This window comes from Echinops telfairi, unplaced genomic scaffold (assembly GCF_000313985.2).
Source record: "Echinops telfairi isolate 266 unplaced genomic scaffold, ASM31398v2 ScPeMD7_7468;HRSCAF=8506_0, whole genome shotgun sequence".
Classification (NCBI taxonomy): domain Eukaryota; kingdom Metazoa; phylum Chordata; class Mammalia; order Afrosoricida; family Tenrecidae; genus Echinops; species Echinops telfairi.
In genome coordinates this window covers 48,969,927-48,994,764 of record NW_022111369.1, presented here as the reverse complement: position 1 = coordinate 48,994,764, position 24,838 = coordinate 48,969,927, and the positions used below count along the sequence as shown (strand labels likewise).

The 24,838-nt window shown below is 42.4% G+C and overlaps 1 protein-coding gene across 2 annotated transcripts in view; it reads left to right on the top strand.

Annotated features, from left to right (window-relative positions):
• The window catches only part of SLC4A4 (solute carrier family 4 member 4), a 348,568-nt gene that overhangs the window by 236,679 nt on the left and 87,051 nt on the right, over positions 1–24,838 (top strand). For both annotated transcript variants that reach the window (XM_045284208.1, XM_045284209.1), the window contains 4 exons: positions 2,017–2,171; positions 3,003–3,116; positions 4,264–4,438; positions 21,877–22,010. In XM_045284208.1, the coding sequence (XP_045140143.1) occupies positions 2,017–2,171; positions 3,003–3,116; positions 4,264–4,438; positions 21,877–22,010 (578 nt within the window). The remainder of the gene's footprint in view (positions 1–2,016; positions 2,172–3,002; positions 3,117–4,263; positions 4,439–21,876; positions 22,011–24,838) is intronic.

Sequence of the window (24,838 nt, the reverse complement as noted above, 5' to 3'; positions counted from 1 at the left end):
CTGCGCTGGGACATTCTCTCAATATTCAATTGCTCTTGTATATAAACTTTTTTCTTTTACACATACGAGTTTTTATGGATTTGTTTCTCTAGTCTACCCAGACTAACATAACCATAGTCTACCAAAAGAAAAACCAAGTCTGACAGGCCGAGGTAGCACTTTGAAAGACGACTTTTCAGCCATCGCGCATGCATTTGAAAGCTTGAGCAATGATTAAAGAAGCCTGAAGAAGAACTCATGTCTTTAATTTGTGGGATTGGTGAAAAATATTAAATATACTCAGACTACCAGAATAAGAAATTAATTGTCTTGGAAGATCTACATCCATAAGGCTCCTTATAAGAAGTACAGACAGCGTGCTCTGTAGGGCAAGGACAGCAAGACTTCATCTCATGTACTTTGGCCATGTCAGGAGAGACCAGCTTCTGGGAAAGCATATTATGTGTGGTAAAGTAGAGGGGCCGTGAAAAAGAGGGGTTTGCACAGGGGCTACAACAATGGCCTCAGACAGAAGAACAATTGTAGGGATGGCCCAGAAGGAATCTTTCAGATGTGTTGTTTTGCTATTTTGTACGTGGGGTCGCGATGAATCAGAACTGACGACTCCTTGGCACCTAACAGCAACATTATCATTAATATAATATGTTAATAATATTTTAATTAAAAATTGGTTGCAGCAGTACATTGACACGGCGCTTCAGGATAGATTCAGAAGAGGATGTGGAATAAGGGATTACAGCAATCTTATATGCATGTGAAAGTTTGAACATTGAATAAGGAAAACTGAAGAAGATGTCTTTGAATTATGGTGTCGGAGAAGAATATTCACTATAGCTCAGACTACCAGAATAACAAGCAGAGTGAATTAGAAGCAGTATACCCATCATGTTCCTTAGAGGAAAATTTTTCTTGACAAGAATTTTTTTAAGTTAACAAAAAAATAGTCTTTAAGGAGAAAGGAGAAGTGGGGTGTGAGAAAAATAAAACAGTGCCAGTACTTAATTTCTAGCAGACACAACCATCTTCACCTTCATTCCCCCTATGACCTCCCACTGTTTAAACCCATCCAAGCCAGCTGCCGTAGGGTCTAATCCAACTCAGAGCAATCCCATAGACAGAGCCGAACTGCCCGTAGATTTTCCAAGACTGTGAGTCTTCATGAAAGCAGGTGGCCACATCCTTCTCTTATGGAGCATCAATTACACTGCTGATGTTTCAATTACGGCAAGTGCTTGGCCATTGTACTAGAAGATCTTCTCCCAACATTTAGTAGCAGTTATTGGCAAGGGCGTTGAACATGGCCACCTTCTCTGTTAGACACTAAGGAATTTGCCTTGTGAAGTAAGGAAGACTTGAATTATATGTATGGAACTTTCAGCCATTAGCTGGGTTGGAACAATTGGCTGAGGGGATTGTGCACACTTGGACCTTTGGAGGCACAGAAACAGGAGGCAGTCTTTGCTGCCTTGGGTTCTGTAGTTGCTGTCTTCCCTGAAGATAGACGGCTGGTCACAGAATACTGGTCCTTTACTCTCTGTATTGGCAATGTAATGTAGATTTTTCTTCTTTTAATTATGAATATAAATTGTATATTTGAGAGCTGCAATGTTTGGGTTTTGACCTGATCTGAACAATCAAGTTGAACTTTCTCATCTTGATATACCAGCAATTGTTTTCCTTGTAGTTTTTGAGGAAATGACTTTTCAATATGTATGTCTAAACCATTTTCTTCTGGATTCCACTGTAATGGTATCCATTTTTGTACCTACCCAGAGATGAAAGACAATTTTGCTAAATAATATTGATAGAATAATGCACAGCTATTTTCTTAAGCTTCTACTTAACCACCTTTGTGATTCTCATCTGCAGATTTAAACATATCGGGATAAAATAAATAATAGGAAATGTGATAACACAGCAGTGATAATATTGTAGTGGATTATAGATTGCATCGTTCCTGCTGGCATCGTGTGGAACTTCTTTGGTTGCATCAGCAGATCTCCCCTTGTTCTTCAGGTGTTCCATGATATTGCTTATAAAGCTAAAGACAGGCAGGACCTGATTGCTGGCATTGATGAGTTCCTGGATGAAGTCATCGTCCTTCCACCCGGGGAGTGGGATCCAACCATCAGGATAGAGCCTCCAAAGACTCTCCCGTCATCTGACAAACGGTAAATTATCAGGCAGTTGGAGTTTTCAGTTACTGGGACATCGTGGGATGAGGCTTGTTTGGAAGAGAAAATGAGAACAGGTAACTACCGTCCTGTATTCATGTTCTCCGTTACCTGGTGTAGTATCTCCAGTGAGTCACATACATCCCTTAGTTCCACATTCTTTTGACATGTAAAATGGATGTTATATGCCATGATTTTCTTCAATGATCGCAATTCGAGATCTCCGAATATGACGTGGAAATGAGTAACAGACTCTGTGGAGATGCTCTGGGAACTCCTGCATAGGCTGCTGTTATTGTTAGGTGCCATTGAATCAATTTCAAGTCATCAAGTGAGTCCCAGGTGATCAAGGAGAACTGCCCCCTGGCACTTTCTAGCCTGAACTCTTCACAGAAGCAGAGGTATTGCGGGGCTTCTACCCCAACATTTTGGTTAGCAGCAGAGTACGTAACCCTGGCTCTCCTGGGGTGCTTCCCGGTACCCGAGGCAGGACCAGTTGATTCCACATGAAGCTCTACAGATTGAAGAGTGTTAGAAACGAAGCATGATGGTTCAGGGGAAGCCGTTTTTGTAGAAATCTTTTATTTGCCAGATGAAACATGTTTCCTCTTTTACAACATACAGTTCATCCACCTTTGGTTTGCATCTGTTCATTTGTCTTGACTCTAAATATAATCCTTTAAGACTTGTCTTTGAGGGCAGAAGAGAACAATGCTCTTACTCCCAAAGAATGTTTATGCCTGATCTTCTTTAGCTACTTCGTGATATAGCCAACCAGAAGGTGAATGGGACACATTAATCTCCTCTGGGGTTTATTGTCTTACTCAGGAAGAATATGTACTCGGGTGGAGAGAATGTCCAAATGAATGGGGACACGCCGCATGATGGGGGCCATGGAGGTGGAGGTCATGGGGACTGTGAAGAATTGCAGAGAACTGGAAGGTAACGGGATGGATTCTTTGCTACTCATGATGAGGTCCTCTTTGGATCTAAGTTGCTTCTTATCTTTTGAGTGAAATTTTTTATCCAGCGGCTTGTTCATTTATTCACCTAGAAATATTTACAGTGTACCAATTTGTCCCCGGTACTGTGAGGATACAGCTGTAAATTAAACAGAACTCCCTGCCCTTATGGGATTTGCTTTGTAATGATAGAAGATAAACCATAAGTAAATAAATAAATCTGGTGCTGGTTTGATGGGAGGCAAAAAAAATTAAACATAAATAGGGAGATTTGCAGTAGGGGAGTTACTCCAGTTTGGAATAGACTGGACCGAGAAGGCCTTTGAGGATGGCTCTGAGACAGGAGCTTTTCCTGGGGAAGGGGCGGGGGTGGCATGAGCATGGCTGCTAAGGGGACCAGGGAGCTCAGCTTGCAAGACTGTAGAACCCACCTGCATGGTTCTTTCCTTCAGTTCCTTCAGTCCCTCTCCTGAAGTCCCTTTCTCCCAAGGCCTCCTCTGTCTACCCCACGCAAACCATTCATCACCATTCCTCTGGCCCTTCTTCACTCTGCCCGACATTGTGTTTCCCCTTGATTTCCATGACAAAGCATTTTATTGACTTCTCTTGTTTATTGTCTCTCCATGGGACAAGACGTCAACTTCACAATGGCAGGTTCGTTTGCTTGGTTGTTCACTGCTGTACCCCCCCTGCCAGAAGGGTGCCAGCCACATCACAGGGATTCAGTGAACATCTGTGGCATGACTGGCCGGCTCTCTGATGGACTGGTGGACTGGGGCTGGAAAGGAAACTGTGGTCAGATTATAAAAGGTGACCAGCTCACAAGTGTGGACATTTCTCTTTAGGCAGCAAGAAAGTTTAACTCGTTAACAATGACCATTCAATCTAAAGGCCAATTGGCTGGACTTTGGGAAACCGTGTGCCTAAATCAATGTCCAACATAGAATGATAGGGAAAAATGGACTTCTCTACAGATTATGGGTTTAATCTTATGTTGTCAGACAGTGTCTTGCGGCGAATTCGGGCATTTTAACTATAAATCCTTTGTGGCGAAGTCCATTATCTCTTGATCTTTTTGAGATAATCTGTTGTACGTGGTCACGTGTTTTTGCTTGTTCCCTGCCCAGGTTCTGTGGAGGACTCATCAAGGACATAAAGAGGAAAGCACCGTTTTTTGCCAGTGATTTTTACGATGCTTTAAATATCCAGGCTCTCTCAGCGATTCTCTTCATTTACCTGGCGACTGTGACGAATGCGATCACTTTTGGGGGACTGCTTGGGGATGCCACGGACAACATGCAGGTGGGTCTGGCTCTGGGAAGGACGCAAATAGCCCAGCCCAGATGGCCTTCCTCACCCCGACAGCGCAGCGAGAAGCAGATGGCCCTAGAGCTGCTCAGTGTGATTTTCTGTGTTTTGCTGGATGCTGCATTTTACGTTGCTTCTGGCCTGCTGCTGTATTTCTAGCAGTTTAGTAATGATATAAATAGCTTGATGAAATCTGCGTTGAGTCACAAGTGGGAGGAGAAAAGGGAAGGAAATGAGGACACACAATTCAATTTGGGCAAAAGCTTATCCGCTGCTTTGATTCTGTGCAGTGCACAAGGTTAGCTCTTCCACCATCTGAATCCGGGTGTGGACTGTGTCCTGGTGAACGTGATGGTGAGGCCCTTTGGGGGAGTGCATGGTCGGCCCCATTTTAAACAGGAGCAAGTAGAAGCATCAAACAACTGAGCCATGTTTCTCAAGTGTGGATTTCCATATCTACAGGCAGATGCTTCCGCTATACCTGCAACTGCCTCTCCTTCGGCTGGAAGGACTGTCGGCCTGTTTTGCATTTCATGTGAGCCAAAATGTGTTGGTTCCTTTGCACTTGGCATTTGCCTTCCTTTTTCATGAGTAATAAGAGTCTGGGAGATAGAAAAGATCATGTGGCTGTCATAAAAGCATGTATGTGAAGACAACTTTTAGTTGAGGTTGCAATCTCAGAAGGAGGCTTGCAGTGCGGTGGTGAAGTTTGTGGCTGCTAAAGGAAAGATCAGAGGCATGACTCCGTCAACCACTCTAGAGAAGAGAAACATGGCTCTTGAGGACAGAGTAGAGCTGCCTGCAGGGTTTCTTTCCAATGCCGCCAGTCTTTCTGCAAGCAGACGGCCGCGTGCTTGTACTCCAGAGTGATTGGTGAGTTCCAATCACGGGTCTTATTCAGCTGCGCCACCTGGAACCCTTCTAGCATCGCATATAGGAATCATGAAAGGATTGCCTTTGGTACATTCTTTCTTCTTATTTTTTTGCGGGGGTGGTGGGTGGGGCCGCTGTTTTACAGATGGCTCATATTTAGAGAACATGAATACAGTGTAGCTGACAATGATTAGAATATTGAAATGTAGCACATACAGGTAAGGCAAGATGAACAATATTGGATCCTAGGTCAATCAGCATAGGAGATGGGTTGGGAACTTAAATGGTCACAAGGCCAGGTTCCAAAAAACAAATCACAGCATGACCCAACACAGTTGTCCTTAAGCTGATGCTGAGTCCCCTTAGCCTCATGTGTGTTCTCTAATGGGGTTCCGAAAGCTGGAAGAGATTGGCAGGACTTGGTTGTGAGGTCCTTCTGGAGAGACTTAGTCTTCCGACCTTGAAATGCCTTACCCGTTTACACCGCGCAGAGCTTGTGCAGGGCCAGACAGGCCACATGCACGAGAGGAAAGGGTTGGGTGGGGACTGTGAGGACTCCTGAGGGCTCTTGCGTCTTTGGAAGAGGGCACTGGCCACCCAGCCTTGCTTCAGTGCACGAGCACCTGATTTCGTTCAAATTTTTGATTTTCAAAAAAAGGCCGAAAATCCAAATCTTCCGTGGAATCTGGTGGGTTTGAAGTACTGGCAGTGCATGGCTATTTTAAAACAGAGTTGTGCTGGTCCATCAGCTCAGTGTGTGACCAGTTGGAGACTGAGGGGTAGGAGCCACACGTAGTAGGCTACAATCACAAAGTATATATGTCACTTGTTTTCTAGCAGCGCTGTCAGGAATTGAATTATAATAAAATCTGATAGACCATCAAATTCAGAAGTTATTTCCCTTTAAACAATCAGCATGAACATGTAACTAAAGGAGATCTTTTAAGAAAACACTGGAGTAGTACCGCGAGGCCCATACCAAGAAGATAAACCAGGCAGCCACATGTTAAGAGAATTTAAGAAAACTACAATGAATTAGGTAGCACAGGCTTTTGTGGGGCAGAGGTAGAATTCTTACCTACCGCTCAATCAAACCCAGTCAAACTGGGGTTTGATTCCCTACCAAGGTGACCTGCATGGTTAGCCACTATCGATGGATGGTTTGGTGTTGCTGTGGTGCTACGCAGATTTCAGTGGGACTTCCAGGCTTAGGCAGACTAGGAAGACGAGCCCGTGGGTCTCCGTGTGGGACCACTCAATGAAAACCATCCACGTCGCACAGCCGATCCCATCGGGCCCTGTGTGCCGTTGCTATGACTTCAGGGGACAACAGGAGGCCGGAACACAAGCTTTCCAGAGGATTGTAAGACCTTCAGCAATGAGGTACTTTTGGGCGCAGATAATTTCTAACCACCCCCTTTCATGATCTCATTGAAATGGGGACATAGTGATAATAACAGTGGTGTTCGTTTATTATCTTTTTGTAGCTTATGAAGTACTTTTGCAGCACCATCCCATTTAACTTGAGAATACAGCATCTGAGATTAGCAATAGTAGTAGGTAGGTTTGGGGGTTTGGTTTTGTTTTTTTGGCCCTTCTATGACGAGTTACATTTTATATGAATAAATTCCTGGGAAAATAAAGGACTTTATTGAACAAAAGTATGAAAGCAGATGCTTCTTTTTTCATTTGTAATAAAGGACATGGTTGAGTTAGCATCAGAGGGAACGTACTCATAAGTAAATGGTTTTTGAGTCGAGATGCTAAATAGTCCAACAAAATGAATTTTTCTGGATGTTATTCAGAAATCTGACTTAAGTCAAAGTAGCTAATTCAGACCCTGAGGCTCTTTGCTAAACATAGTTTAGTTAATATATTTTAAATCTCCATTTATAATTTCATAGAAGCTATAGACTCATGACTGTCTTAAATGGTCCTCTGAAAGAAAATATTTTGTCTCATTTTTTTCTTTCTTTTTTAATGTGCTGATCAATTTCTCTTCACACACCCGCTGCCTCTGTGCTGACTCCCACTCCTGGTGTCCCGTGGGCAGGGAGCGTGGCTCTAAAAGCCTTCCAAGGCAGTTAGTCTTCTCAGGAACCCAGAGCCCACGCTTTCTGCCTGGCGCGCCCCATGCATTTGAACCGCCAAGCTGTGGTCAAGCACTTAACTCACGGAGCCACCAGGAACCCAGAGTCCTTTTACCGCAGTCCTCTGGCATGCCTATGGGTCGCTACGCGTGGCTGGAACACAGCAAGGCACAGAAACGTATTTGGCCAACCTCCCCCTTTTCAGGAAAAAAATTTGCAGTGCCCCGCTGGCAACTGTACTGTAGCCCATAATCCAGGAGCAAGTCAGTGGTTGTGTTATTCAATGGCCTTAAGTCAGTTCCAGCTCACCGTGCCCCTGTGTGAAAAGGGATGAAACGCCGCCCCTGGCCCTGCGCCATCGCACAATCGGTCTTCTCTTTAAACCCGTTATTGCAGCCACGGTGTCGATTCATCTTGCTGATAGCATCCTCTTTCTTTCTGCCCCTCTACTTTACCAAGCATGATGACCTTATCCAGAGACTGGCCTCTTATGAGTCTATTTAAAGTTCTGGAGATAGACGTATATGAGCAAAATAATAAAAATCCCGACTTGCAGAATTTTCAGTCTGGGCTGTTGATTCAAGCAACATTGGTTGTATGTCCTCAGGGGTATGTTATTAAGTTAGGCTTTATAGTTAGTGAAATCTCTGACTTCATTAGGCTCTCCAGATACTAGAACAAGGCAAGACATATAGGCATTGGCAAAATCTGAGCTAATCTGAACTATACCACGTGCCTCCATAAATGTGGCAGTGGGTTATTCTCTAAAGCGCAGGCAGCGCAAATGAGTCAGCTGAGAACAGTGCGTTTGCCTTTACAGGCAGACAGCTCAGAGGTGGTTTGCATAGGGCCTTTATTGTCAGGCTACAAATAGACCTGGGTGCCGGGTAGAAACATGTTGGGAAAACACGGATGAGTCAGTGCACTGCTGCTGTCGAAGCAGACTGACTGCCAGCTTTATTCACGAGGTCTTGCCTGCTGAAAGACAGAGCTATACGTTTAAGAATTCACTTCAGAGATGAAGTATGTAGCAAGGAAAACAATCAAACAGAAACCTTGACCTCATTGAAGCGTATCTCGAGAGATGTGGATCATTTCCTATGGAATTACGTTTAAAATGAAACAGTAGAAATTATGATGGCTCTAAGTATAATCCCCATTACGATGTCAGTTTAGATGTATGCATGAGTTCCCCAATTTGCCCTAAGTCCTTAGCCCATGGCCATGCGCTGAGAGGTCTCTTGGCTTATAGAGTAGCCATTAATGGAGTCTGTGTCAAGTCTGGACAATTAAATCTTTTTCTTGACCTTCTGGGTGACACTGAGCCGCTGGCCAGCAGTTGAGTCATTTAGGGGCCAGCCCAGGTTGTGGTGGTTTCTGTTCCTAGAGATCAACGACATATAACTGCAGTGTGCACAGACTGCTGGGGGTCACAGTGTCCTTTGCAGGAAAACCCACTAGTCCCCCTGAAATACTGTGAAATAAACAAAGACTGGTTAGTCTCATCCTCCTCAAACCAAGAAAATAATGAAGCTTTCAAAGGATTTTCTTTCACTTGGATCCAAAATCAATGCTCAGGGAAACAACGGTCAAACAAAACCTTGCATTGGGCAAAACTTCTTCAGAAGTTTCCTTAGTCTTTGAAAAAGCAAGGGTCTCCCTTCACCCACTTCTCTGTTGTCCATCCCCAGGGAGAGGGTTTTATACAGAGCCTTGTAATCAGAGGCGCCGGACAGTGTAAGACATGAAAAAAAAATCATAAATTATCAAGGGTTCATGAGGGAGGAATGTGGGGAGAGAGGGGGAAAATGAGGAGCTGATACCAAGGGCTCAAGCAGCAAGCAAATGTTTTGAGAATGATGATAGCAACGAATGTACAAATGTGCTTGACACAATGGATGGATGGATCATGATAAGAGTTGTACGAGCCCCCAATAAATGATTTTTTAAAAAAGAAAAGGAAAAGCAAAGGTGCCACTTTGAGGACTAAAGCGCCCCTGACCATGATGTTTTCCATCACCACATCTGCATATGGAAAGAAGGCAGCGAATAAGGGAGATCAAATAAGAATTGATGTATTTAAACAACTGGGTTGACAAAGAATATTGAATATGCTACAGTCCCCAGAAGTACAAACAAATCTGAATGCTGCTTAGAAGCAAGGATGGTGAGAATTTGTTTCATACATTTTGTTTACGTCTTCAGAAAGACATCTCTCGAGGAAGACATCATCCTTGGTAAAGGAGAAGGTCGGTGACGAAGAGAAGGCGCCTCAACATGATGGACTGACAATGGCTGCACCCATGGGCTCAGCTCTAGCAGTGATGAGTGCAGGACGGAGCATTTTTCCTTCTGGAGAACATAGTGGTTACGCTTTGGGCTGCATTCCACAGGGTCAGCAATTTGAAACTGCCAGCTGCTCCATTGGAGAAAGATGGGGCTTTCTACTCCCATCGACAATTACAGTCTCTGAAACTTGCAGGGGCAGGTCTACCCTGCCTTACAGGTGGCTCTGAAGCTGCAGGGATTCGATGGCAGTGAGTTTGGTTTATCGTGCAGAAGGGTTTCGATGAGTTGGAACGGAATCAAAGGCACCTAACACCACCACCTAAAAACATGCCTCTTCCACAATTAAACTCTGTCGTAATGTACACTAACAGACTTCACTACATTCCCGCTCTTGTTTGTCAAGTTGGTGTGCAGCTCTACCACTCGCTCTTGTTGTCAGTTGCTGAGGCGCGCCTGAGCCAACCCACGGCACTTTCTGTCGGCTCGTGTGCATGGGGAAGCCGGACAATGAACAAGGAAGACCAGAGCGGGACTGATGCGTTTGAATTAGAATGTTGTCTAGAATGCTCCTTCGGAGTGAGGGTGGCGAGGCTTTGTGTCACACACTTGGAGTGTGTTGTCAGGAGGGACCTCTCCCTAGAGAAGGACGTCATGCTTGGTCCAGTAGAAGAAAGAGGGCAGCCTCAACGAAGAGGATTGACAGATTGGGTGCATCAAGCAGGCTGGTGCACAGAGTGATCGTGAGACTGGCACAGGCCTGGGCAGGGTTTGGCACTCCTGTGTGGAGGGTGGTTATGAGTCAGAACCGATTCAAATTACACATAACAATAACAACTTCTGATTAGATTGCTGGCTCTAATACCTTCATGGGATGCAAATATAAGATCATAGGAGCCTTAAGAACCCCCAATCTGAAGATGTTGGGAAGCCAGTGTTCCCCCACTTGTCCTCCCTCTAGGTCCTCCGAGAGTGGTGGTCCCATCTCACTAGGCCTCTGCTGGCGACATCCGCACTCTGAGACTTAACCGTGGCACAGTGGCAGTTTGGGCCACAAATGCTGCTGCTTCTGGATGTTCTTTGAGTTCCGGGAATAAAAAGAGGTCTGAATGGGCAAGAGGGTGTAGGATAGACAGAGTAAGGTTTTCCACAACATATTCTCAGGAGACACCTCTTGCTACCCTTGACGCATGGACAGAAACATTGCTGCGAAGGGACAAAATTCCCCAGCATGAATTTCCTGCCCTTTTCCTCACCAATGTGGCCGTGTGATTGCCCGGCAACCTTTGAAAGAGTCTATCAATATTCCCCCTTTCGAACCTATGAACTGATCCTAAACTTCCAAGCTGCCCTGGTGCACTGAGTTGAACTGGTCCAGAAGATCCCCTAGAAAAATCACTGGTTTTCATTGGCATTTGCTCCCTGGATTATATATTAGTAAATCCAAGATTCATCCTGGTTACAGTTTATTCCATAAAATCATCTTCATCATCTTCAATCTACTTAAAAGATGCGCACCCGGTGAGGCAAGAGCTGGCCAACTTCATTATGTTTCCTTTAACGCTGATGGTGCAGAACTGTGAGCTCCCCTCCCAGTAGCTGTCCGCTCGGGGCTCCTTCTGAGAACCTCTTCCACCAGGCTCTGAACGGCAGTCTTTCTTTATGGAAATTGACAGCCTTCTCACTCACTCTTGCTTGTCTTTGAGGTCTTCGTGACTTTGTTAGAAATGTTTGATCCATTTAAACAGTCTGTTTGGTGTGGGGAGCATTTCCATCAACATGTGGCAAAGCTTCAGTGTTTTGAGAAGATGGCCACTTGAGTTTGCTAACAGTCTCTTACTTGTCCAGACTTTGGGTCTCATATTAATGTTAGACCTCATTTACAGCCATTCCCTGATGGCAGAGACTCGTATAAACACATCGTGTGTGGAGTAAACCCAGCCACATAGACACTGGAGCCCTCATAGTGATGCTTAACCTTGAGAACATATGAATTTTCCAGGCATTATTACAGTCAGACATTTTTTATTCAAAATTCTGTCCTGAATGGAACCTTTATATCAAGAGTGGTATAAAGATTGCTTAGTCTGCCAGCAGCACACCTATTCTATTGCAGGTCATTTTATTGAAAACTGTTGGAAAATGCTTTAGTTTAAATCTACATTCTTGATTGTGAATGACTGAATAGAGTCCGGAGTGGAAACGTAGTGAAGAAAGGCATTTTCTTTTTTTTTTTCAGGAGTAAATATAGTTCTATTTTCACAAGTCTTTTAGCGAAGGAATACAGTAGATTTTTAGAATTCTGTGAATGTTGTGATATTTATGGAGTTAGCAGAGTGCATTTTAAGGGAATTTGTCTCATAATAAGGAACATTTATAGCTGACATATCCAAATATGAGGCTTTATTTTCACATACTGCTGTGTTGAGCATATTTAATCAATCTGCTTACATTGGAAATGTGTTATTTCTGATGCACATATGATATTCCTTGATAAGACAGACACTTACTTTGCACAGCATTATTAACATTATCATGATCATATTTCCATACTTCTTGTAATATACATGTATACCGACAGTTTCTGTGTGAGATTTTACATAGATGAGACCCTCCTCTGTCTACATGTTGTTTGTAGCCTGACTTTTTCTCAGCAGCATTTCACGAACACCTTTCCACTTCACTGCGCCTCCCGCATCACTCGTAAGGATTAATTTGGTGTTTACATACAATGTTATAATTTATAAAATCCCTTATTATTTGGATTATGTTCAGGGTTTTTATTCCCCACATTTATTTTTCTTTTATAAATGATGCTGTGTTGACGATCTTTTCAGTCATGGTGCTCTCTTCATTCAGTGCAGACTCATTGCAGGACACGCTCAGTTTAAAACGCTAGTTACTGTTATCAAACCACAATCCACAAAAGTCATGCCAATTTCCCCTCTAATTAGCAATGTCCTAGAGTGCTCATGTACCTAGCAGCTTTTTTTTTTTTATCAATTTATTGGGGCTCATACAATTCATCACAATACATAGATCAATTGTGTAACTTTGAAAACAGGGTGTTTTTGCTTCATCCTTTTGTTCTTGCTCTTCTTTGGGTTGAAAACAATGGTTCATTATTATTCTAACCTTTCCTTTTTGTCTCCCTGCCATTGAGTAGATGTTGATGCATAGCAACCACATAGGACCTATAGCACTGCCCTCCTGAGTGAGTTTCTAACTGTTTAAAGGCGTGGAAAGCCCCGACTCTTCCAGGGAGTGGCTGGTGGTTTTGAACTGCTAACTTGTGGGTCACAGCCCAATACATAACTACTGTGCCACTAGGGCTTCCTTTTTTTTTTTTTAAGTGAGGGTGAATAACTTCACATACTTATTTTTGACTAAGAAAATTCTTTATAAACTGCCTAACCTGCTACTTTGGGGGATTTTTTTTTTTCTCATTGTCTTGGTATTTCTTTGTATGGTAAGCATAGTTTTGCTTTGCTTATCATAGATATTGCAAATATCATTTTCTACCTGTAACATCTATTTTATACTTTAGTTCCTAAATTCCCATATATACTCAAGTATAAGCCGACCCAAATATCAGCCAAGGCATCTAATTTTACCACAAAACCCGCATTAAAAATATGCTGAAAAACCCGGCTTATACACGAGTATATATGGGATTTCTTTCGCTATCAGAGATTTTTACTTTCATTTAGGAAATAGAAACCTTTTACTTTGAATTTTTAAAAATTTACGATGCACTGAACGTGTTCCGTGTGTACGTGTGCATTTACTTCCCGTTCAGGGCATTTGTCAGGAGGCACTTCAGATGGTTGGAGACACAGCCCCGGCTCTTCAAAGTCGATGGAAGCAGACTGGGAGTTGACGCTCCCCTGGTGAGGTTATGGCTGGTGTAGCGCCTTGAGCAGAAAGATGGATCATTTGTCTTCCAAGTCTTCTTTCCTTTGTTCTTCAGCTCCTGCTGGGCAGTGCCAACAGAAGTCCTGTTTGCGACAACAACGCATTTTAGGCAGAGTAGATGTGGCAGGAAGGATTTGGCAGCTGCGATTTTCAGGACAGAAATCATTGACTTGTAGATTGTAGTTACACAGGTGAACTAAAAAATGAGGATTGTGTATCCAGTTTTCTTCCTCCGTGTAGGTAAATAGCTGGTGGTTTTTATTTTGACGGAGGAGCAAGGTTGTTTGCATTGTTTAGATCAGTTTATCTCACATTTGGCCCACATGGACTCATCTGGGGAATGCTGGAGAAAAGACTGAACCCCCTAAGATCCATCCTCCAAGATCTTGATTTAATTTCGGGTGAAGATAAAGAACCAATATTTAAAAACAACAAAACTCCCCAGGTAATCCTCCTGCAATGTAAGTCTCAAAAGCGCTGGTTTTGATATTTGCATCTTTTCTTTTTAATTTTTGGTCATGTGAAATGGCTCATTCTGAAGATCTGAAATCAAAATTTATAAAGATAATTTAGAACTGCTTTTACATTTCCAACGGCAACGTTTCAAAGGAGTTAGGTTAAGTTATTGATCTTGGCCAAATTCTATATTTGAAAACTCGTACAAATAAATTTAGTTTTATTATTCAACATTATGTTCGGTTCAAGGAAATGCCAGCAACACTGGATAAAATTTTCCCTAAAGTGGTAGAAATGCCACAAAGCGTGTACGGACAGTCGACCGGAACCAATGGATTCCGTAAACTTTCATTCAAATCACACACACAAAAACAACACCAGTTTAGATTAAATTGGGAAAAAATCATTTGGAAATATGATATTAGTGAATGCTTTATTATTTATTATATCAAAATATTTTATTTTTTTCAAGTTTCCTTTTATGGAAAATAGAGTAGGACATTTCTTTTTGAGCAGCTGTGTCAACTTTTCTCCATAGCCTTTACTTATTTTCCTTCTTCACTCTCAAACCAGCCTCCTTCAGCAACATTATAATTATTAATTCAATTAATAAGTTCCCTCATAAAGAACATGAAGTCATAAAAATGTCTCAATGTTATAGGAAGATACTGAGTCATAGTAAAGTCAAAATTGGCAGCATAGCTTAAAGAAGGTTTATCATCTCTAACATCTTTAATTTGCCCCCGTCCTGAGAATCATAGTATCTCAGATTTAAGAAGCTCATGTTCCCAATCATGATTGGAAGGAAAAACAGTTTTGCTCCAGTGGTGTGATTTCTTTCATATTTGATCTTACAACTCCATGGCTTGTGCTGGTTCTCTTGTCTGTTTTGAAGAGCAAGGCATATCCTTGGTTGTATTTCTTACTGTCAACATGTAAGGAGAAGGATCCTCCCAAGTTGTTTTGGATTTTAACCTCATTGCTATAAAGTAGAGCTGTTTTTTGTTGATATAGTTGATTCTCTGTGTTTGATTACACAGCGGATGAAAAGAAGCAGCTTTAAAGCCTCAGTGGATCGAGGATTTTCTCTGGGAAATGCTGAGGCTCTAGAGACACTTGTCACCTTCCTTTTCCTTTTCCTTTTCCTCCGAGGGCGAGTCTTTGCCTCGCTTTTCACGTCACTCCTGGTGAGTGTCTCCCTCCGGCTCTGTTCTCTTATGACAAACACATTCAGGAGGTTGAGCCGAAGGAGCCGAGTAGCCGTGAAGGAAAGGGAATGGGCACTTTGTTGTACCTCTACTTTGTGCTAGGTTTGGGTTTTAGCTCTTCATATAGTATGATCTTATTTTATCCAAATCATTAATTTTGTGAGGTCGGTGGTTTTATAAGAAAAGAGAATTAAGATTTAGAGAGGTTACCCACCGTGTGACTGCTCGAGAAGCTATGTAAACTCAGGTCTCTGACGGACCACTGTTGGGGGGAGTGGCTGCCTGTGGACTGCTGAGAAACTGTTCTGCTCATTGACCACATTAACTCCTCGGAGGGAGCAAGAAGACGTGTTCTGCCCCTGTCAAGACTGACCGCCTCGGAAGCCCAAAGGGGCACTTCTGCTCTGGCCTCCCGGCTTGCTGGGAGTTGGGATCAGCTCAGTGATTTGGTTTTGATACCTGCCTCCAAGACAGTGCTGTTGGTGCTGAAGCACTTGCAAGAGACCTTGGAGATCAACCAGAATAGGTTCCCAAATTTATTGGACCTCAGCCCCTTTTCAGAAAAAAGATCACTCAGCACCCTCACAGCGATAAAAAACTTTTGTACCATAAGCCAAGATAAATGTAAGTAAATACTTTTGCAGCACACACACACACACACACACACACACACACACACACACGGTGTAGGGGGGTCACAGTTTTTGGAAATTATGTATCAGATAGCCAGAGACAGATGAGGCTTCCTGGCCCTGTGAAGATGTGCATCCATGGAGGTGGTCCCTATATAGGGCTGCAATGAGTCAGAATCCGCTCCATGGTGATGGCATGGTTCTGTTTCTGGATGTATGCATTAGAGACTATGCTAAATACTTGGCACATATCATCTGCTGTAAGTGTATTGACCTCATGAAGACAGGCTGGAGAAATTGAGGTATAATGAGCTTAAGAAACCTGCTGACAGTCATAGATGAAGTAAATGGCACAATATCACTTGCTACATTGTGAATCTCATACTTTTTAAGCCAATGTGAGGAAACTGAAATAGAGAGAGACTACGTGCCATTTCCCAAATCATCACCTCTCTGGTGGCAGCATGGTCTAGACTCAGATGTCCTTGCTGCCAGGTTTTTGTGGGGTTTTCCCTTCTCTTTCTACTGTTCTGTGTGTGTCACCAGATGAGAAGCGGCTTAGAGTGAGAGCGCGACCAAACCGCTTGGGAGCCCTTGCTGAGCCTGATTCTGCCGTGCTCCGGAGCGCAGCTGTCCACGTGCTCAGGAGTTGCTTGGGAATTTGTTCCTCTGAGAAATCAGATGTAGAAGTGTCTTTGTGAATTATGGTTACTAAAAATACCCACTTCCACGCGCACTGTTTTTCCTTTCTATATTGAACTATACCAAATATAATAAATCAGAATAGGAGTTTATGATGGTTTTAAACTCTCATTATGGTTAAATTAAAATTATTCATTGCATGAGAATATTTTTGCAGTGCTGTATTGTAACTTAGAGAGTAACATGTCAAAATATGTTGAAAAGAGGTCTTTTCTCAGAAATGCTGGAAGCATCTCTAAGTTTAAGCAAGTTTGCAGTGCAGTGTGTATAATAAATCACCTGTCTCTGTTTCAAAATTGTCAGCAACAGAATGGAAACTGTAGCATTTACCAAAGGATCAAGTACTGGGGTAAAAATAATCTGCCTTTTAACAGTCTCGTGGCTTTTATAAATCTTTTTTTGGAAGAAATTTGTTGTTATCTCTGCTGAATGAGCAACAACGGCTCTTGCCTGATAGCTAGAACCTAGTGTGTGATTTGTCTCTAGCCTACGTAGATGTAGCCCCCATCGACAAATCTTTGGGCCTTTTTTTCCTCAGATGCTTTAGCTTATATTGAGAACACGGAGGCAGAGCTCCTGGAGGGCTTGTAGATCGTGAGATGGGCAGACAGAAACATGGCTATCATGAAAGGGCCCAATCTTTGTTATCGTGGGCAATAACAGCTATGCCAAATAAAGTAGGCAGTTTTAATCTTATGATTTATTCTCTCTTCTTTCATGTTCTCCCATATACTCAGGCTATGCTATATTTGATCCTGTAACAATGATGAGAAATAGGCACTCCTCTATGCTTGATAAAGAATGTGCAATGATACTTAGCTTATCTGTACCCAGTGTGTTACTTTGATTTGGAGCAAGCATTTAAGCCCTGCCCTTTCATGTTACATATGAATTAAAGTAAGTCATAAAAAGGAAGGTATGTTACTTTGTAAAAGCCCTTAGAGAAATAAGAACCGTGGTACGAGTAGATACATGCATACGCAGGTTTATTGTAGCATTATTTATAACAGCAAAAAGATGAATATTTATGCAACCAGTGGATGAATTATGATTCCTATACTCAACACACTTCTCTGCAGAATTGAAGAATAATGATGAATCTCCAAAACACATCATAACATGGTTAAACTTGGAGGACATTATGCTGAATGAAATAGATCGATCACAGAAGGACAAATATTGTATGAAACTACAATGACTAAGCGACCAGGAAAAGATTAGAGAGAGAAAGAAATATTGACGGTGACCAGGGTTGGGGAGGCAAAATCAGTAGCTAGAGAGTGGGCACCTCGGAATGTGGGTGAAGGGAAATACAATGTACCAGGAGGAGGTCAGCACAGTGTGACCAAGACAAAGGGGCAGATACCAGGAGAGATGCCAGAGCGAGAGGCAATGCACACAGACACTATTACACACACAAACTTGCAATAACAAACAGTAATGGGTAGGTAGGTGACTGGACCGGTGTGGGAAAGCCTGTAGGACCACACTCGCGGTGTGTATAGGTCTGGCAGGGGATATTCCTACCTATATTTGTGTGGGCTGCAGATAGATTCATGGATATGGTGGAACACACAGGGGACAAATTGCCTTAGCACTTCCAAACCGCCAGGGAATGAGTCACTGGGTGTGGGGACTTAGAGTACATGGTCTGAAGGGAACATCCAGGTCAATTGCCAGAACATAGGGAATGTTTTATTAGCGATAGACAATGTTTTATTAGCGAGACAATGTTTTATTGGCTCTGGAATCTTCAAAGCTTGTGAACAGCCATTTAGATTGCAACTACTGGTCTCTTCCTGTCTGGAGCAGAGACGAGTGAAGAACATAGAAACATGAAACAATTCTAAAGGACGAAAGCATCTCACAAGCTTCAGCCTCCACTATTATGAGATGAAAAGAACTAGATGGTGCCTGGCTGCCCCTGCTGACCACTCTGACCGGGAGCCCAATAGACCAGAGAGTGGGACAGAAATGTCGAACAATAAGAGCTCCCAACAAAATGATCTTTAAAAACCAAAACATTGAATTATAAGCAAACATTTACACATACAATGTAAACCGTGAATATGAAGCATAATATGCTAGAATTAAGTTTGGCACTTCATATGTACTCAATAAATGTTTGTTGACTAAATGTCTATAATAGCTAGTAATGCTTAATAATGTATATTAAAAATGAATGGCAATTTGTAAAATTAGCTTCCTCAATTTAAAAAAAGACAGAAAATGTGGAACAGTGCCTGCAGAATGACTGGGCAGAGAGAGACCGGTGGAAGATCTGTGATCTTGACCCTCCCCCACTCCTGGAACTGGACCTGGGCTCACCTCTCAGAGGAACAATAGCCAGCGTTCTACAGTGGACAGTGATGCCGCGAGGAAGACACTGCTCAGGAGAGCAAAGGGACAGGCGGCATTGATTCGTTCACCAAGTTCAGAGGACACGAAGGGACAGAAAAGAAAGAAGGGCAGATGCAGACTGAGAACCCAGGGGGGAGGTGGGAAGAAAGCTGGGACATCCAGGGGATGACCACCAGCGTCGGACACAAGGAAAACGAGCTTACTCAGGAACTTTCCCCAAAACCAAAATAATTATTTTTAAAGTCCAGTGTTAATGCACAGGAGGTGAAAAAGTGCACAAGGAAATTCCAGCCTAAGGCATAGTTTTCTGTTTTCAAGGGTGAGGTAGTGGATGGGCAGGTCCACGCTCTAAAGACTTCTTGTGCCATACTTTCTCCTAGTACGAATCATTGAACCTTGAATCTCAATATCGAAGGACAGCTTTCTGTCTTCAGAAAAAGTGTGTTCTGGTGCTCCCAGTCTTGCTTGTGAGTCTGCTTCTGTTTCTGTCAGGACGCGTGAGCCAGGCGTTCTGATCGCATGGAGCGGCTGCATAGTAAAAGGGGGCGCTCTTCAGCCACATACTGGAATTCAGATTCATGTAAGGCAGGGGTTCTCCGCGACCCTTTCATACACTCCTCATGTGGTGGTGACCCCCAACCATAGAATTATTTTCATTGCTACTTCATACATGTCACTTTACTGCTGTTATGAATCAGGTGACCCCTGTGAAAGGGTCGTTCGACCCCCAAAGGTATCATGACCCACAAGTTGAACCACAGATGTAAGTGATGACTCTTTGCAGGACCCTTCAGCCACACTTGAAACCTCAAAGAGGTGGTTTTTGAGTAAGGATGGGAGTTTGTATACGTTATCTAAGTTAATAAAAAAATCTTCACAATTACTTTGTGTACATTATATTTTCCCTACAATTTTCAAGTGAGTGCTTAGTCTCTGGAGAACATTTTGGAGTTATAGAAAGGTGGTTTAGTGAGGCTGACATGACAGGTGCTCAGGTTAATTAAGGAGGCAGAAAATGATTGAGTACTTCCGGGGGTTCCCCAGAAATTCATTCTGCTTCAGTCAAGGGTGGTTGGTGTTAAAAGGGTACTTGTTCTTTGCAAAAATGAAGCAGAATGATATGAATATATAATTTCTAGTTTTATTGAAAAGAGAAATTGTCCAGAGTGCCATTTTGTTTTAGACTACACATAAATTTACAGATCAGACATAGTATCCTTCTTCTGTGTAAATTAGCTTGAATACAGTCATGTCTTTTAAAAACATAGATTATTTACTCATTTGAAGCTGTTCTGCTTTGCATGTTTTACTGTCCAGATTAATAGTCTTGTGTAAGGATAATAGATAGGTTCTCTTTTGGGATTTATAAATTATCCCTTTATAAAATACTATTTAAACTTACAAAGATTCTTCTTAATTTTGGTATATGTTTTTATTTTTCAACTGAATTTTGAAATTTTAAAAAAAGCAAGTGGGCTACTTTACCTGAGGCTTTGGGCTTGCACGAGACAATTACAAACAGACTATGAGGTTAATTTGATAGGTCAGTAATGCTTGGGAACCCATGTTTCTATTTTCTTGCTCTATACTAAACGAAAAGAATGGGCTGGTTGCCAGAGATCTTTCCTACAAGGATTAGCTATGTTGTTGCACACTTATTTCTCCTAAAGATTGAGTTAGGAACAGCTCTACCATATGTTTATATTGGATAACATATAATGATAATTTGAAAAATTGTATCATACAAATTGCAGAATGGATAATGAATTACATTCATGTTCTCATTTTCCCCCATCTCCACTTGAAAATATTTCCCATAGCAAGAGAAATATTTTCTGTACAAAAAGATGGAAATGTATAAGTTCCCACTTTGAGCGTAAGGACTGTGGTGTTATAGAGGTTAAGCACTCGGCTGCTAATCACGGAAAGGTTTGTGGTTCAATGCCATCAGCAGCTCCCTGGGGGAAAGATGCGGCAGTCTGCTTCTATAAAGGTTTGGAAACCCAATGCAACCGTTATACCGTTATCCACTATGAGTTGGAATGGAGTCAACAGCAAAGGTTTTCTCCATGCAAGGTGAAATCAGGCAAAACAAACATTAAGAACAACCACAAGAGAAACAGCATCACAGGGCCCGCTTTACTTTCCCCATGTGGGAGTACTGTTGAATGCAATGGTCGCTTCAATTAATATTTTCAGTACAGATCAGCGCCACATTTTCTCTCCCTTAGTCTGCTACCAGTGACTATAGTTCCTTACAGTTCTTTAGAGCAATCCAATCCTTTACATTACTAGGAAGGAAGGACCTCAGGTGAAACATAGGGTGATATTTGCTTTGGTAATCTGTATTCATATTTGTTTGATATATTTCTTCTCAGTGCCTTAGAGTTGGTCCCATCTCATAGCGATTCTATAGGGCAAGGTAGAACTGCCCTGTGGACTTCAGAGGATATAACTCTTGACTGGAGTAGAAAGCCTCATCTTTCTCCCTTGGAACAGCTGATGGTTTCAAACTGCTGACCTTGAGGTTAGCAGCCTAATGTGTAACTCATTACATCACCAGGACTAAGGCCTTCTGAAAGCACCTTCTTGTGACTTCATTAGGACCCCTGGTGGCATAGTGGTTCTGCATTGGGTGGTAACGCCTAGGTCGGCAGTTTGAATCCACCAGTTGCTCTTCAGGAGACAGGAGAATATGTTTACTCTCTTGAAGAGTTACGGGCTCAGGAACCCACAGGTGCAGTTCCACCCAGTCCTCCAGGGTCACTATGAATCAGAATCGTCTTAATGGCAATGATGTTGTTTCTGTTTATTTATTGTGTGTGTGTGTAACTTGATCCCTCTAGTGACAGATAGAAAGGAAAAACAAGATGTGTTTCACTTAACGCCTCTATTTTTTCATTCTCTAGGGTGTGTTGGAGAGTTTCCTGGGCACTGCTGTCTCTGGAGCCATCTTTTGCCTTTTTGCTGGTCAACCACTTACTATTTTGAGCAGTACAGGACCTGTTCTAGTTTTTGAGAGGCTTCTGTTTAATTTTAGCAAGTATGTATATGTGCTGATTATACTTTACACTTGTTTAGTTGTAGAATATTCATAATCTAGACAACGTAGAGAGTCGTAATTAGGGAGATCCACGGGTACTGGGAATTTTAGAATTGGAAATGGAAGGGGCCTTAGAGTTGAAGTCATGCTATGTGGTATTGCATTTTGGTTCCCCTCCCTAGTCTTTCTTTGTTCTTGACACGCTTTATGTCCCTGGGAGCTGATCCCCAGGACAGTAACACCCAGGCCCCTTTGCCCCTGGCTTCCTGTTGGTTTGGCTAACAGGCAGCCTCAGCAAGGGATCCGAGGATGAGAAGAGACAGAGACTCGGGTGAATCTTCTCCCACTCCCCTGCCCTCCTCACTATTTCTGCTTCAGCACTGCAGTCTGACAGTGACACGTCCCCTGGGATGACACGAGACGCTCTGTCCAGTGGCTCCTCTACCACTGCTCCAGCCCTCAGCAGCCTCTGGTAACAATTTTCCTTCCGTGTCTCTTGGAAGCCTAGAGGCAGGCTTTGCTGCCTGTTCTTGCTACTACCTGAGTTAGTTCCTAAGCAGACTTCACTACCCACAAGTCTTCCCATGGCCCCTTCGTGACGTTTTCCTCCGCATCTTCTTGGAGAGTGCCTGTGCTGTGGAGAGTGCCAGGATTCTGACTTTTTCCGGGTCACGCAGTTCATTAACAAAAGAAACGAGACACTTTACTGGCCCGCTTCTCCTAAGCCCAATTCCATTGTTCCTAACTAAAGATACCTTTGAGAATCCAGTTGAATAATAACTGCTATTTATTGCATTTTCCGTGTACCAAACACATTTCCTAAGTGCTGTATTTATATTAACTTCCTTGATGACTGTAGCCATCTATTAGGAAGAGGCCATGAGCATCATTCGTTTAAGAGACGGGAACACAAGCACTGGGGCCCTAAGTCAAACAGCTGTAGGCTGGTCTGGGACTTGAACCCCGCTTGCCTGTGGTGCCTGTGCTTATTTTGAAATCACTGGAGAATACTAATGGTTATGACAGTTGCGATCTCAATATCTTCTTTTTCAAAATGATGGCTTATTTTAGTAAGGGGAAATTGAGTTCAGTGAATTATCCAAGTGGCCCCATAAGCACACAAATAGATTCAAAGTCAAATGGAGTATGCTGGCTTCCTTCTAATGTATTTGATATCTCTAAGCATACCCTGCCTTTACAAGATGATTTTATTTCTTACACAGATGGCAGAATTTTATTTGTCTTGCTAACACTCTCTGCTGGAATTGTCATATTTTCATATTACTACACATTTTTAGGGTTTTAATTTTGTAAATGACATTACATGTATGGGCCTAAAGGCTCATTTTTAGCCTTTGAAACTGTGTGTCATCAAAAATGATCAAAAGAGACAGCCAGGGCATGGACTTAAAACCAGTGTTTGGAAAACTGAGTTGAGAACATTAGAGTCTTCTGAGAATTTCAAGTTCCAAATAATGCTGCACGTTTTCTGTAAGTCGTCCCTACAAATCCCTCCCCTATCATAATTCTAAGGAGAACATTGGAAGGAATTCTATTCCTGTCAGTTTACAGAAAGAGTCAAACAGTTTTTATATGTTTAAGAAAACATTGTGTGTGGAGAAAAAACTTTGTGGAAATATTAAACAAGCATGTAGTATAAACAGGAATAAACATGCACAACCTTTGCAGAAAGATTTATGGGATGCACTGTGATCAGAGCCTTAATCTACAGAAAATGTTTGCCTGCTAGCTTGTTTTAGATAATTGTGGGAAAGAAATGCTTTTCTTTCAGTGAGCACATTTCTTCCTTGTTTCATCATAATTAATAAGTAAGTATATTTCCAAAAGACTTATATGTAAATGCTTTTTAATACAATGAGAAATATTTGAGACATTGTGCTTGAAATCCAAGGCTGAGTTAATAATGTAGCCCTTCTGTGGAACATGTTTTATTTACCATATCAGCTCATTTTCTGATATATTAGAGTAGCGATGCTAATATTTTATTGAGATACAGAACCTTTGTGTTATTTCCCCAAATTGTGTTTTACTAGCTACTAGTCTCATTAAAGCCTTCACACACACACACAAAAAGTTATGATCCCAATATATCTGGGAAGAACTGTATATTACAGTCCACTCCGGATCATCTAGCTTGTAATTTTGTATATAGTGACATGTCCGAAAAGTATTGCTACAAGATCACAGTGTTGTTGCTGGGTGCCCGCACCAAGTTATGACTCATAGGGACACTATGCCCAGATGAAACACTGGCCCGGCCTACCCCATCTTACAGCCCTTGTGATGTTTGAGCTCGTTGTTTCTGCCACTATGGCTGTCCATATCCTTGGCAGTCATCTTCTCTTTGACGATGTTCTACTTTATCAAGAATGATGTCCTTTTCCAGGCTAATTGGTCCAGAGTATCTGGACAAAGTCTAGCCATCCTTGCTTCTGAGGAGCATTCTTGCTATCCTTCTTCCAAGAGAGAATTGTTCGCTCTTCTGAAAGTTCATGGCACTTCACGAGCCTCCTTCGCAAACACCATAATTTAAATGCATTGGTTCCTCGTTCACCTTCCTTATTTATTATTCAACTTTCACATTTGGATGAGCCCATTGAAAATACCGTGTCTTAGGTCAGGTAGGCCTTTGTCTTCAAAGTGACCTTCTTGTTCTTTAAAGAGATCTGTGCAGCAGAGTTCATCAGTGAATTCACTGACTTCTGCCTCCAGGAGCAAGGCTGTGGGTCTAAGCAAAATTAAATCCTTGCCAATTTCAACCTCCCCCTACGCCCTATCACGATGCTGTCTTTTGGGGCTAGTTGAGA